We start from the raw sequence: 15195 nt of genomic DNA, 5'->3' as shown, positions 1-15195 counted from the left end.
ACTGAGCAACTCAGCGAGACCCTGTCTCAAAATAAAGAATAAAAAGGGCTGGGGATGGAGCTCAGTGCAAAGGCCCTGGTTTAACTCCCAGTACTAAGAAAAAGAATTCCAGAGTAGAGTTGACAGCTGTCAGGGAGGTAGTGCCAGCCTGGAGAGGCTGTGGGACATAGTTGGAGGACCCGAAAGGCATCCTCCCCATCTCCTGAGTGGGTCCTGGGGACATAGAGAGATGGCCCACTCGTCACCCTGGGGTCATTGGCTGTCTCATGAGATGGCCATGAGGGACAGGAAGTGCCACACTCAGGCCTGACGAGACCACTATCAGCAGGTAGGCATGGCCAAGACCAGTCACCAGGCTCAACCAGAACCCAGAAGATGCTGTGGAGGACCAAGCCTCCTGTGGTGGACACTTGTCACTTTGAAGGGAAGACAAGAAGGGACAAGGGAAGTCCACACCCTTCTCCACTTCATCCCCTCTCCCAGAAGAGGAAGAGCAGATGCAAGTGAGAGGGAAGGAAAGCAGGGAGAGTGGAAGACATAATCACAAGAGTGACTCCAAGTGGTCACTCCCCAGGTCCCTGTGGCCAGGGTCCGGTGGCCACCTGGGGGCAGGCACAGTGGGCAGGTGGCCCTCGCTTGCTAGTGTCTGCCAAGTGCATCTGGAGAACTACGGGCGCATGCTAGGGAGACCCTGAGACCCAGGCTTTGCTCTCTGAGACAGACTGGGGGCCAGAAAGCAACAGGTTCAGCACTGATGTGGCCCTACACGGGTTCTCAGTGGGGACCCTGGGCTGCATATGGGGACGTATGTGGCTGTCATGACTTGAGGTACTCAGCACCCTATAGTGCCCCGGACCAACCCCCATAACCAGAATGACCCAGGCCCCAAAGCCAGCAGCAGTGAGGTCGATTAATTCACTTTTTGTAACATAAGCCAAGTCCTGGAAACTTCTTTTTTCCCCCAGTACAGGGGATTGAACCCAAGAGCTTCACACTGAGCTATATCTCCAGTCCTTTTTATTTTTGAGACAAGATCTTGCTAAGTCATCTAGGCTGAGCTCAAACTTGTGATCCTCCTGCTTCAGCCTTTGGGAGCCACCACGCTCAGCTTCAACTATAGAAACTTCTAAAGCAGAATCCTACACTGGCCCTGTTATTGGGAGTTCTCTTTGGCATGGGATGGAGGACCAGGGTCTTGAAGGCCTTGTGCCTCCTTCTGTTCCCGGTGGCACCGAACCAGGCCAGGAGCCAGAGCCCTGGTGTAGACCCGGCTACTTCCTGCCTTGCTGAGTTCAGATTTATGGTGTTGTTTCCATGGCGGGTGCCATGCAATGCAGGGAAAAGGGACCCTTGTGATGACATCCAGGGTGCTAGACCCCAGCTGCCTGGGTCACCAGGCTCTCAATGTTCTTGGATTCAGTGCACACATGCTCTGTGAGCAGCCAGGGTCCGTGCTCGGCTGGCTGCGGATGTGTTGGGGCCGTGGGGAGTGCTGAGACATTGGGGTCTTTTAAATCCTCCCAAAGAGAATGGAAGTTGGCGGGCAGAAGCTGAGGCTGGAAGCTGGGGCCAGTCAGGAGACAGCTTCAACGCACCCAGGTGGGAGACAAGGTGGGGACCTCTGAAAGCAGAGGTGGCATGGCAGTGGGGTGCGGTGGCACACACACCTGCAATCCCAGCACTAGCACCCGGGAGGCTGAGTCAGGAGGGTCTCGGCAAGTTCGAGGTCAGCCTGGGCTACATAGCGAGACCCTGTCTCACCTCCCCCACCCCCCAAAATACAAGGAGAACATGGCCATGGTGTCAGTGGACACAGCAGGGCTGAATCCCCAGCCATACACTGCTGGGGCTAGGAGGCGCCCAGTGACCCCCACAGGGTAGTGGCAGGCTTCAAGGAGGGGGCTTCTGAGGGCGCCCAGGCCAAAGGTCTGGGGCAGCTGGTGAGCATCTGGCTGGGCCCTGGGGTCGTGTTGGGAGTTGTGTACCATGAGGTCCCCACACCAAAGGGGAGAAAGGCCCCAGAGAGTGGCCAGTGTAGGGATCAAGAAGGGACCATCAGGGAAGGCTGAGGCAGGAGGCAGCGGTGGCTGATGAGTTCCAGACACTTCCCTGAGGTCAGAGTCGAGAGCTGGAATGGCCAGGGGACCTGGGCGAACACAGAGCCAGGGTGACATGCGCAGGGTGGTGGGAAGCCAGGCAGCCACTGCTCCCAGGACTGGGCTCAAGAAAGCAGTCTCAGCAGCTTGGCCCACATACAGGACAGAGGACAGGTCACGGTGAACGTGGTGGCAGTGGCCACTCTCCTGAGCCAGTGTGGCATGAACTTGTTTATGAGCTGGAGGAGCTGGGGCCTGTGGTGGGCTTGGCTGATGGTTCTTCCGAGGGGGTGGAAGCCTCCAGAACCTTCTAGAAGCAGGGAGGGTGACTGCCTTTCTCTGTAAAGCTTAGGTTTCTGCTGGTCCCTGATGCCACTCACTCCTCAGCTCCCCATTCCTAACCCTAACGCTAACCCGTGGATGAGACACAAAAGGGACTTGTAGGTGCTAGGAAGAGTAGACGTGGGGACAAACAGAAGGGAGATGGGGAGGCCACCATGGAGGATGGGGACTTGGTGGGGAGGGGAAGAGGGGCATTGGGAAGCAGGACAGGGTGACTACTTCAGGAGGGTCAGCCACAGTGAGAAATGCGTGTTTTGAGATTTTCTCCCAAATGTGAGTGTGTGATTGTGTAACTGGAGCCCCTCCCTCCCTCCAGTGGGACCATCATTGATTCAGGGGCCATGGAGGGATCAGCACTCTGCTTAACAGCAAAATGTCTGGGGGGACCACAGATGACAAATGTCGTAGCTAGGGATGGTGGCTCATGCCTGGAATCCCAGCACTTGGGAGGCTGAGGTAGGAGGATCACTGGCGACTTCAAGGCCAGCCTGAGCTACATAGTGAGACCCTGTCTCAAAAAACCAAAACAACAAAGAAAAACAAATGCCAGTGTCTTAGGAGTGCTTTTGGCCTGTTTTCTCCTGTTCACTTGCATCAGGTGATATGAAGGTAAGGCTGTGTGTGTGTGTGTGTGTGTGTATCCGTGTCTCTGTGACACTTGTCCCTCCTGCTTTCTGAGGAAAAAGATACACCAAGCGCAGCCTCCATCTCTGCCTTTGGCTTCTTTCCATTCTCCTAATGGTGGTGAACTTGGGGCACACCTGACCCAAGGCGAATTTTTGAAATGGTGCTCTTTGCTGTTCAAATTATTAGTAATAAGCAGTGGACCCGAGTTGCCCACTGAAAGAATGTCTGCAGGGTGAAAATGTTGATGAAGACTCAGACTACGTCAGATTCATTCATTCTGCCCCTCCCCCCATCTCATTGTGCAGTTCAGTCTGGCTTTTAACTCAATATGTAGCCCAGGCTGGCCTCAAACTTGCAGCGATCCTCCTGCCTCAGCCTCCCTGAGTGCTGGGATAGCAGGCGTGCACCACCACGCTGTGCCTCTTGTCTCTTTAAGAGAGACGTCCTTGGGCGTTTCCCGGTGCTGGTTACAACAGTGGTCCCCTGAGTTGGAGCAGCCTGGGTCAGTGTGGCCCATCCCAGCCCTGAAGGGGAGACTCTGTCACCTAAGGGACAGGGTGCTGGCTGCCACCCACGGGTTCGTCCTGCTGGTTACTGAGGGCTGCTCCTGCTGCTGCTCTGGGACACTGGCTCCTGCAGAGGAGACGGGAACACAGGCCCAGTTCTTACCGAAAGCAAAAGGAATTTGAATTCCACAGATGCTTTATTTCCAAGGAGCTCAGAGCCCGCTCAGACCCGTGCAAGTGCAATGCTCGAGGGGGAAGTGACAAGGGCTGGGGTGCGCAGGGGCACAGACGGGGCACCCTGGGGGCTGATGTCTGCTGGTGGGAGTCGGGGAGCAGCAGCCCCAAACCCGGTGGGTGCCCTCCCCTCCCCTCTGCCGGTCCTTCTCCCTGTCCTCAGCCTGCCTGCGACTTTATTTTGCTCAGGGACCATTTGTCTAGACTCTTTCTTGGGTGTCATGTGTCCACTGAAAATAGTGATCTACATGGGGCCATCCTGCCCCCCAGGGGACACAAGGCCCTGTCTGGGGACATCTGTGCTTGCGACAACTGGAGGAGCTGGGGCCGGGAGGGGGCCAGAGCTGCTCCTCAGGGCCATGTGATGCTCGGGATGCCACAGTGTCCTCGGTGCTGTGACAGGGACACCTGTATTCCCGCCTCCTGGGCACCGGGAGTGACCAGGTGTGATGCAGCACACGGGCTGCTGTCAGGAAGGCAAAGGGACCCGCTTTTTAGCATGCGGGAAAGGGCATCACCTCCCAGACATCTCATCAGCCTCTTCTTCCTGGCGGCTGACAAGGGCCACACAGAGGCAGGGGCCGTTCACATCGAGTCTCAGCACTGTCCCTTGCTCTGGAGGCCTGACCTCCGGTGGAAGGGCGGCCAGAGGGGGACCCAGACATGACTGGTCACCATCACACCCAGGGCTCCTGAAGGCAGCTCTGGGGCAGATTCTGGCCTCAAAGCAGCTGGCACCCCGAGAGCATCCCAGGCCTGTCCCTCTTGTTCAGGGGAGAAAATCAACCTCAAGGACTGCTGGTGCCACCAAGGAGCCCCAGGTGTAAGCAGAAGTGAAGTGGCTGATCACAGCAAAGGCCCAGGAAACCGCTCTGCTTCCACTTCCCTAATTACCCCGACGATGATGACAAGATGTCTAAATATTGATCTGGCCTGCGCCGGCAGGTGACAGCTCCATTTGGCTTATGGAGGAGCAGGAATAGAAAAGAGATTGCTTAAGGTCGCCATGAGTCAGCGGCAAGCCAGGGACAGGGCCCAGAAACTGCTCCCAGCATTCAGCGTTCCGTTTCCTGACATTGCCAGTTGCTAGGCAACGGGAGTATTTCCCTGTAAACAGAAGCCTCTTCCCTCTGTGCCCAGGCACATTCCTTCATCAGGCCCTAAGCCAGCTGCTGCTGCGGGCTGAGACCCGGCACGGCACTCGTCCCCGTCCCCACCAGTGACCTTCACACACTAGTGTCTCCAACAGGTTGAACACACATTTGGTCACCTTGACATTCCTTCAAGGTCAAATGCGCAATTCTGTGATTCCAGAGGCTGGTGCCTGGCTGGAAGGGGGCATGGTACCCTTGCTTCTGCCCTTTCTAGCTTTATTGCCCACTGCCCTTAGCTTGGACCACACCCTCCGTGTGTTTCTGAGCCACAATGGGCCTGGAGCCAGGCCCTGTGACAAAGCGATGTCAGTGTGTTGTGTCTGCAGCCCCTGTCCTTTGGAGTGGCTGCTCGGAGGTGGGTATGGTGGTGTTCACCTGTCATCTCAGCACTCTGGGAGGCTGAGGCAGGAGGACCACAAGTTCAAGCCCAGTCTGAGCAACTTAGCAAGACACTGTCTCAAAGTTAAAAATTTTAAAAAGAGCTGGGGATGTAACTTAGTGCAAAGGCTCTAAGTTCAATCTCCAGTACCCCCACCAGAAAAAAGAAAAGAGAGACAGGAGGAAGTACTAAGGGATGTGACAGCACAAGCATGGGAGGCCCTGACCAAATGATGCCCACCTAGTCACTGGGCGAGCTCAGGTCCACGACAGAAGCAGCTCTCACTCCGCACTCACCCACTATAGCCACACCCCAGCCCCCACTAGTGCCTGAAACCACAGGTAGTGCCAGCTCCTGTGTATCCCTGCACACGTGCAGTAAAGCCAGACTTGTAACCCAGGCCCAGGCAGAGTTAACAGCAGTAACTCCCGTAGAGCTTCACAACCTCTGCATACGATCTTTTTCTTACTAAGTCAAGAACTTTCACCTCTCACTTAGAAGAGGCACTTCCCAGCTTCTCTTTGTCCTGTCTGAACTGCCAACCTTTGTGCTTTGGGGTCACTATTAAGTAAACAGGGCACACCTGTGATCCCAGCACTCAGGAGGCTGAGGCAGGTGGACCACCGAGAATTTAAGTCCAGCCTGGGCTACATAGCGAGTTCAAGGCCAGACTGGACTGTATAGCGAAACCCTCAAAAACACCTAAATATAAAAATAAGAATGTGAAGTAAGCATCCCTTGAACATAGGCACTGCGATACTTGACAACCAATCTGGTCACTGGGCCAGCTGTACAATGACTAACGGGAGGATAGCACAGGCAGTGTGGATACGGTGGGCAGAGAGGTGATTCACATCCTCAGACAGATGGAGGGGTCCCGGCTGGTGGTCTGTGCATCCTCTTGAGCTGACAGCTCTGCGTGTGTGCGCGCATGCACACGTGCGCGCTCGTGTACGCATGTGTGCATGTTTTACTTTTGATCATGGAAATTTCACACATCTACAAAGTATACGCAATGCATTGAGTCCAGTGTGGCCATCACCCACCGTGGTTGTCATTATTCATACCTTCTTGTTTCTTCTTTCTCTCCCTCTCTTTCTGCCTTCCTCCTTCCTTCTTTCTTTTGCAGTACTGAGGATTGAATCCACAGCACTATTTCCTCAGCCCTTTTTTATCTTCCATGTTGACACAGGATCTCACTAAATTGGTATGCTGCTCAGGCTGGGCTGCAACTTGCCATCCTCCCGCCTCAGCCTCTGGAGTACTGGCATGACAGGCGTACACCACCACTGCTGGCTACTCTGGTATTCTTATGCCACCTATATATCCCCACTTGCTCCCCACCCTCCGCTCTGATATTTTTATATTTTTTATTGTTAAAATGCACATTCAATAAGTACGCAAATCTTGGCTGGCTGATTTTGACAAATGGGTCCTCTACGTTACCATGCTCCCTGATCACAGAGCAGGTGCCCGTCTCCCTGGAAACTCAGTCCCTCCCACTGTGGCTTTTTGTTTTTCACCTTAAAATAGTTTTGTCCCTTTCTCGGGATAGCCTCTCTGCTTTCCGTGTAATGGTTTTGAGATTTATCCACACACTGAAGATGGACAGCTCATCCCTTTCTATAAAGGAAGTGTTCCAGTCCCCATCCTCCATTTGCTTTTTAACTACACCTTTTTTTCTTTCCTTTTTAGAATTACAGTGTGGATATCTTTGAATCATCACAATCTAAGGTTTCTCATTTATGCTGTTGAGCCTTTGGGTTTGTTCTACTTCCTTGTGAATAACATGCTACAGAGTTGCTTCTACACTGTTGTTTTCTGTTTATGGACAGATGTTTTCCTGTTGCTTGGATAAATACCTAGAGAAGAAGGGGATTAAAGGATATGTTTAACTTTTTAAAAAACTGCCAACCTCTTTTCCAGCACAGTTGTATCGATTTTGCATCCCCACGAGGAATGTGCAAGGTTCCCGAGGATATTGTCAGACTTGTTTATTTAGTCAATGAGGCAAATGCTTAGGTGTTTTCCTGGCTGGAATCAGTATTTCCCTAATGACCTGCAAGGCTCAATGCTATTTTGTATGGTTTTTGGGCAATTGTGTATCTTTCTTTGCTAAGTGCTTGTTCAGGTCTTTTGCACATTTTTACTATTAGGTTATGTGTCTTCTTTAATTGTAGGATACTTTTAATATATTGTGGTTAATAAGAGCACTTTTTCAGATGTGTGCTTTGCAAATATTTTCTCCTAGATTGTAGCTTATCTTTTCACGATCTCTCTTTCTCTCTTTCCCTCCCTCCTTCCTTCCTTGTGTTACTGGAGATTGAACCCAAGGCCTTCACACTGAACTGGATATACAGCCCTTTTTATTTTTATTTCTTATTTTGTGGCAGGGTCTTACTAAGTTGCTAAGTTGCCAACGCTGGGCTTGAACTTGTGATGCTCCTGCCTCAGCCTCCCAGAATGCTAGGATTACAGGTGTGCACCACCATGTGTACATTCTGCAGGTTTGGACAGTTGCTCAGTGACATGACTCCACCATTATAGTGTCATAAAGAGTAGTTTCACTGTCTTTAAAGTCCTCTGTGCTCTGTCTAGTCATGCCCTCCCCACAACCTTTGACAACTTCAGTCTTCTACTCTCTCCATAGTTTTTCGTTTTCCAGAAATCCGATAGCTGGAATCATACAGTATGCAGCCCCTGGCTTCATTCCCTGCATAGTATGTGCTTAATTTTCCTCCAGAGCTTTTCATGACTTGATAGCTCACTTCTATTTTGAAGAAAAAATTTTCATTTTCTGTTGTTAGTGAAATTTTTATCTTATTTTATTCTTTATTGTTTTTCTTTTTTTCAATATAATTTGAGTTTCATTTCCTTATTCTTTAATAGCTTTTCACCCCCAGTACTGAGAATTGAACCCAGGACCTTCACACTGAGCTCCATCCCCAGGCTATCTTTTAGCTTTTATTTTGAGACAGGGGTTTTGCTAACTCGGTGTGTTGCCTATGTTGGGCTCCAATTTGTGATCCTCCTGCCTCAGCCTCTCAGAGTGCTGGGATTCCAGGCCTTCACCACCATACCTGCCCTTTTTTATAGCTTTTTAAAGTCAAAAACTTAAATGATTGGTTCTTTTGCATTTTTTCTAATACAAAACTAACCATTTTCTCCTAAGCACTGCTTTCAATGCATCTTACAATTTTTTTAAACTTAGTATCTGTTTGTTAAGTAATAACCAGGTTTTTTTTGTTTTTGTTTTGTTATTGGTACTGGGAATCGAACTCGGGTCCTTGTGCTTTCGAGGCAAGCGGTGGAACCACTGAGCTAAATCCCCGGCCCTAACCAGTTTTAATATATGTGGTATTTTCATGATCATTCACTTCAAAAAACTTTAAATTTTCCTTGCAGTTTATTCTTTGGGTTGAGAAGGGGGGGTGGGATAGAATAAAATTAACTTTATTAATAAAAAAAAAACCCTATAAAAAAGTCAAAGAGGGCCCGGGGATTTAGCTCAGTGGTTCCACTGCCTGCCTCACAAGCGCAAGGTCCCAGGTTTGATTCCCCAGTACCAAAAAAAATCCAACCCCCCCCCAAAAAAACCCAATTATAGAACAAAAAAAGTTAATATTAGTCCTTGACCAATGGGTAATTTTAATAGCATGTTTAAAATTTTCCAAGTACTTGGGATTTTTCAGACCATCCTATCAATGCCTTCTTACTCCTTTACGGTCAAAGTATGTGCATCCTTTGTGTGGCATCAGTCTTTGGAAATGTGTTGAGATCTACTATCCAGAATTCCTACATTTCTATTTGGTCATTTTATTTTATTTAGAATTGCTATGTAACAGGCTAACCTCAAACTGGCTATGTAGCCCAAGCTGGCCTTGAACTGGGGACCCTCCTGCCTCAGCCTCCCTATGACTGGGATGACAGCTGCTCACCATGACAGCAGCACAATGTGGTCCTTTATAATAGTTTCTGTTTCTTAGGTTTCTGTATGTTCACTCATTAAGGATATACTCAGCTTTCACATCTGGAACCTACTCTTAGCTGCTCTTGCTTCTTGTCCTCTTTCCAAATCATCCGGCTTACCCTTAGTTTGATGAGAATGAGCTCTGTTTTTTCTCTTGAACATACGCTGCACCTTCCTGTTCCATCTCGGAGCCCATGGCCCAAGCTTTGCTGGGCCCTATGATGGCTGTGCTGCGCCATCTTAAGGCAGCTGCACCACTAGTCTAACGCTGTTGCCAGCATGGGCAGCTGCTGAAATCTCTTCCTTTTCTTTGGTACCTGGGATTGAACTCAGGACCTTGCACTTGCAAGGCAGGCGTGGTGCCACTGAGTTACATCCCCAGCTGATCTCTAAGGTTTGCCGGCATGGAGCTGCTTTTCCTGAGGCCTCAGGGGCTCCCCCATACCTGTGAGGTTCAGCCCATCGATATGAAATTTGAGTGGATCTTGTGGGCAGATCTGAGGGCTCCCCTCTGCTTCTCCCCACTCCAGGAATCCCTCCAGCCGGCCCCAGCGCTCTGGCCTCCAGGTCACAGGCTGCTACCTCCTGCCACCCATGCCGTGTGTGACCTCAGGACCGCAAACAGTCAATAGCCTGATGACTGGGGGAACGCGAGTGATGGGAGGCTTAGGCAGGAAGATCTCAAGTCCGAGCCAACCTGGGCAACTTTAGCGAGACCCTGTCTAAAAATAAAAAATAAAAAGGGCCGGGGGTCGAGCTCCGTGGGAAGACCCTGGGTTCTATCCCCAGTACTGTAATGAAAGGGAGGAAGCAGAAGGACGGACCTGTGACACTTAAGTAACCTGCACCTCGGAGCATGGTCACTCCTGCCCGTGGACGAGGCCCTGGCCCAGCCGAGTCTGCCCCTCCCTTGGCACTTGGGGACTCTAACCCAGCGCTCTCCTGCAGCGCCGCTCACATCGCCCCACTTAGCAGCGGGTGGGACAAAGTGGTGACCGCGTGCAAACAACTGATGTAAACGTTTAGAGAAGAGTGAGACCCTAGGCCTGGAGCAAGCGCGTCAGGACGCGGGGTTCAGGAGAGACTGCCGGCTCCGGCGGCGCGCGTGGCTCCAGCGCCATCCAGTGGTCGACCCGCCGGGCTCACGCTGGCCGGAAAAACGCGCAGACCCGGGCCTGGGACGGACTGGAAGTCCGAGAATTGAACCCCCCGGCCCGCCCCGTCCCGCCCCGCCCCGCCCTCAACATGAGATTAGACCAGCGCACGCGCGCCCCCCTTTCCGCAGCCTTTAGGAAACTCCATTTCATCTGTTACCCGTCACAAACACAGCTGGGTGCAGTGGCGCACGCCTGTGATCCCAGCGCTCTGGCAGGCTGAGGCAGGAGGATCGAAAGTTAAAGCCCAGCCTGGACAACTTAGTGATTTAGCGAGACCCCGTCTCAAAATAAAAAATTTAAAAAGGCAGGGGATGCAGCTCAGTGTGAAGGCCGTGGGTTCCATCCCCGGCAATGCAACAAAAAAATAGAAGTACAAGCTCCCTTTTCGAAAGCTGTATGGGTCTGACAGCAGCGCAGTAGAGTTCCGCGCTTCCTGTGGACATCTCCAGAAGCAGAAGGCAGCCTTGGGTTTTTCCCGAAATCCCCGAGGATCCCCATCCAACCCCACAGAGAATATGCTGTTTCTCTGGCCCCTCTGCAGGTCAGTCTGCCTAGTACCAAGGCAAGGGTTCCAGAGCCCGGGCGACTCTGCCTCCCGATGTCATGTGGGGGCTCCTGGTATCTTGTGGACAGAGACTAGGGCTGTTGCTGAGCGCCCTATAGTCCCCCATGACAAAGCATGCAGCATGCAGCCGGGGGTGATGGTGCCTGCCTGTGATCCAGCACCCAGGAGGCTGAGGCAGGAGGATCGCCGCCAGTTCGAGGCCAACCTGGGCTACACAAAGAGTTCAAGGCTAGCCTGAACTAACAGTGAGACCTTGTCTCAAAAATTCAAGCCCCAAACGCCACTGGTGCAGCGAAACTTGTGCTTCTGCCCTTGTCAGGCTTCCCGAGTGACAACCACCCTGATGGAACCGGTAGCTTGCTGCCAAAAGGAATAGAGTTGTCTCGGCCCTTCGGGATAGTCCAGCCTGGTCCGACGTGGAAAGCGGAGGCGCCGCGGCTGGAGGAGGGCACGCGGGGCTGGGTTTTGCTCGTGTGCGAGAGGGCGAGGCCTGTGCGCGCCTCCGCCCGCCTCCGCCCTGCCCTGCCGGGTCTCCGTCTCTGCACTGGCCCTCTGGAGATTGAGGCGGTCCTGGGTTCTTCCGCCCTCGCCCACGCCCGTCTCTCCCTCTGTCTAGAAGGAGCATGCAGAATTCCGAGGGAGGAGAGGACTCGCCGACTTCAGTGACTCTGCGACCCCCGGCAGCTGCAGCCCAGCCTGTGCCCCCCTCCCCGCAGGTAACCGCCCAGTGCGCATGCGTGCGCGCCGGCTCTGCGGGGGGGGGGGGGGTCGTCTCTGATCTGCGGACTTCTCAGCCCCTGCCTGCGGTTAGCGGAGCTGCAACCCGGGACGCTGTGTGGTCTATGCACTGTTGCTAAGATATGGCAGGAGGATCATACGTTCAAGCCCAGCCTGGGCAACTTACAGCCTAGCCAGACTCTGTCTCAAAGTGAGAAATAAAAAAGGCTGGGATTGGAGCTCAGTGTGAAGGCCCTGGGTTCCAGCCCCAGTACCACAAAAAACTTAAAAAATAAAAATAAAAAAAAAAAGGCCCTCCAGAGAAAGCATGATAAAAATTCAGTAAGAAACAACCCTACTCTGAAGTCCAACTGTCACTTCTTTTCTTTCAGTGCAACTTTTCTTCTACCTTGGAAATGAACCTTTTACACAGAAAGACTTCATGCACGAGGCAAAAAGTAGATTAGACTTCTTAGGATTTGGTTCAAAATGGAGACTAGCATGAGAAGGTGATATATTCTTGACTAGGGCATCGTGGCGCATGCCTGTAATGCCAGCACTCAGGAGGCTGAGGCAGGAGGATCGCCTGGAATTCAAGGCCAACCTGGGCTACATAGTGAATTCAAGGCCAGCCTGAACTACAGAGTGAGACCTTGTCTCGAAAAGCAACAAAAAGAAAGAGATGAATATATTATTTAAAGTTAGCAAAGAAAATGTTCACATTCAGGCTATGTTTGTGTCTGGGTGGCTCCCATGGCTTGAAGTAAATCATAAAAATGTATACAAACTGGGCACTATGGCACACCTCTGTACTAGCTCTTGGGAGGCTGAGGCAGGAGGATTGCCACGAATTTGAGGCCAGCCTGGGCTACATAATGTGACCCTGTCTCAAAAGCAAAAGTCAGGGCTAGGGATTTAGCTTAGTGGCACCTCACCTACCTTGCAAGTGCAAGGTCCTGCCTGAGTTCGATCCCCCGTACGAAAAAAAAAAGAAATCAAACAACAACAACAAAAAGACAAAAACAGCTCACACAAAGAGGGAGTCCATGGAGCAGACAAAGGGAAGCTGGAAGCTCAGGGCAGTGTACAGAGGTCGCTGTGGCCCTGGGACCATCCATGATTTATGATCTAGCAGGAACACAGAAATGATTCAGATGAAAAAGCATACTTCCGCAAAAACAAAAAGGCATACCCAGAAGCAGCTCATTCCAGTTAGAGTGGGTAATGAGCCGCCTTTAGCTTTTATTGCTTGTAACTGGGGCCACCAGGCAGGGAAGCGTGGCTCTATGGGGATCAGATGTTGTCTCGGGGCTGGGCCTCACACGCTCCTTCCCCACACCCGCAACCCACCTGCCCAGTGCCCCTGGGGCTGGGGATTCCTTCTGCTACCACCACTGCTTGGGTCCCTATCCCTGGACTCCTGCCTCCCGCGCTGCACCCAGCACCCACCTTCTGTCCTGGAGGCCTTTCCTGCCCCCCTGCCCTGCCCTGTCTTTCATGGGCCCGGGGTGCTGGCAGGACTTCTTGGCACTGAATCCTACTTAAACGGCCAGGCGGCTATGCAATTTGTACTCAGCGCCTCCGAGTGGCTGCACAAATGTAAACTCCATATATAGAGACAGATATTTTTTTTTTTCTTTTTGAGCTGGGGTTTCCCTACATCACCATCTCAAGTGATCATCTTGCCTCAGCCTTTCAAGTTTTGGGGGTGACAGGCATGCACCATGATGTCTAGCTTAAGCCTTAATACTCTTTCTTTTTTTTGGCAACAGGGACCAAACTCAGGACCCTGTGCTTGTGAGGTAGGCACAGTGCCACTGAGCTAAATCCCCCCTTAGTTTTCTTAATTGTCTTTTAAATTGAGGTGAAATTCACAGCACATCATAAAATTGGTCACTTTAAGGTGGATAATTGAGTGGTTTTTAATATAGTCAGAATTGTACAACCACCACTTCTATCAAGTTCTGGAACATTGCATCACCTTATAAAGAAACCCCATCCTGATGAGCAATCACTCTACCCTTACCCCAGCCCCAGCACCCCCGAGTCCACTTCCTGTCTCTGGAGTCGCCTGTCCTGGGCGTTTCCTGTCCGTGGAGCCCACACTGTGACCTCTGTGTCTGGCGTCTCTCACTGAGGGTCCGTCCGTGATGTGGCAAGTGTCACGGCCCCACTTATTTTCCTGGCTGCATAATATTCTGGCATGGGGGTAGAGCCAGTGCAGCTGACTACTCATCTGCTCATGTCAAATATTTGTGTTGCTTTTGTTTCTGGCCATGCGCTCATGCTGGCCAGGGCCCACGAACTCTTGTCTCCACGGCCAGGCTCAGATGCCCCTTGGCTGGAGTCCTTAGAGGAGTCTTCCTATCCGGTGCCTCACCCTGAATGCTGGAGACTGTGCGTCCCCCTTCCTGGTGTTTACCTGCCAGGCACCACAGGATCACAGATGTCACAGTCAGTGACATTCAGGGTCCATCTGGGAAAAACAGCACGCGTCTTGGTCAGTGACACTGAAGGTCTCTGCTCAGAATAAACAAGCACAAAGCACCCATGCCATTCCTCCTGTGACCCTGAGGTCCCCTTGGGCCCTTCTTTTCTGTGTGGCCACTCGGTCCTCTTGTCTAAGGTCAGTGTGACCTGTAAAACCATAGGGAGCTGCAGAGTGCTCCCCCAGGGCCAGTGGCCCGTGGACAGCAGATAGCTCTCCGGGTGGGCCCCGACCCCACCCAGCACCCCCTTCTGTCACCTCCCCACAGACTGCAGGCCTCACCGGGCGGGTAGAGGGTGTGTGTGTGTGTGTGTGTGTGTGTGTGTGTGTGTGTGCGTGCACACACGCCTGCCCCTGGACCCACCTAGCCCAGCGTGAGCATGAACGAGCTTGTCTGTGTGACCTGCCTTCCTTCTCCGTCCGCCCCACGACCTAGGGAGGAAGCATGTGGGGACAGGCGAGCCAGCTCTGGCTGAGGCCTCTGGGTGAAGGTCCATCCACAGCGCGTCTGACTGTCTGTCCCTTTCCCTTTCAGAGGGTGCTGGTCCAGGTCGCAGGCCCCACACCCAAGGGGGCCTCGATGCAGCCACTGTCCCTCCCCAGAGCTCCGCAGGTGCCACAGCAGGTAAGGCCACGCCCCTGTCCAGGGCACAGTTGGCACTTCGCATCCAGAACAATCTCTGGTGGATGCAGCCACTTTCCATCCCTTCTCCTCCTTCCTGTCCTGTCCTGTCCTATCCTGTCCTGTCCTTTCCTTTTGATGGAACCCAGGGCCTTTGCACTGAGCTATATCCCCAGCCCTTTTCAATTTTGAGACAGGATGTCACTAAATTGCCCAAGCTGGGCTTGAACTTGCAATCCTCCTGCCTCAGCCTCTCAGAGTGCTGGAATGACAGGTGTGCGCCACTGTGGCCAGTTTTGTTGTTTCTTTTTGCCTGGTGCCTTCATTTATCCAGAAAG

At 52.3% G+C, this 15195-nt stretch overlaps 1 protein-coding gene across 12 annotated transcripts in view; it reads left to right on the top strand.

The window, feature by feature from the left end:
- The window catches only part of Rfx2 (regulatory factor X2), a 121046-nt gene that overhangs the window by 78746 nt on the left and 27105 nt on the right, over positions 1-15195 (top strand). For 6 of the 12 annotated variants that reach the window (XM_021245284.2, XM_087201328.1, XM_021245285.2 and 3 more), the window contains 3 exons: positions 11647-11746; positions 13520-13549; positions 14771-14860. In XM_021245284.2, coding sequence (XP_021100943.1) covers positions 11654-11746; positions 13520-13549; positions 14771-14860 — 213 coding nt within the window. In that variant the 5' untranslated portion in view covers positions 11647-11653. The remainder of the gene's footprint in view (positions 1-11646; positions 11747-13519; positions 13550-14770; positions 14861-15195) is intronic. The other 6 variants (XM_021245288.2, XM_013065956.3, XM_087201331.1 and 3 more) reach the window with 1 other exon arrangement.

This window comes from Heterocephalus glaber, unplaced genomic scaffold (genome assembly GCF_053883595.1).
Source record: "Heterocephalus glaber isolate CG9 unplaced genomic scaffold, H.glaber_assembly_v1.0 deba00001760, whole genome shotgun sequence".
Taxonomy (NCBI): Eukaryota; Metazoa; Chordata; class Mammalia; order Rodentia; family Bathyergidae; genus Heterocephalus; species Heterocephalus glaber.
The sequence above is the reverse complement of the archived record's forward strand: the minus strand, read 5'-3'. Positions and strand labels throughout refer to the sequence as shown.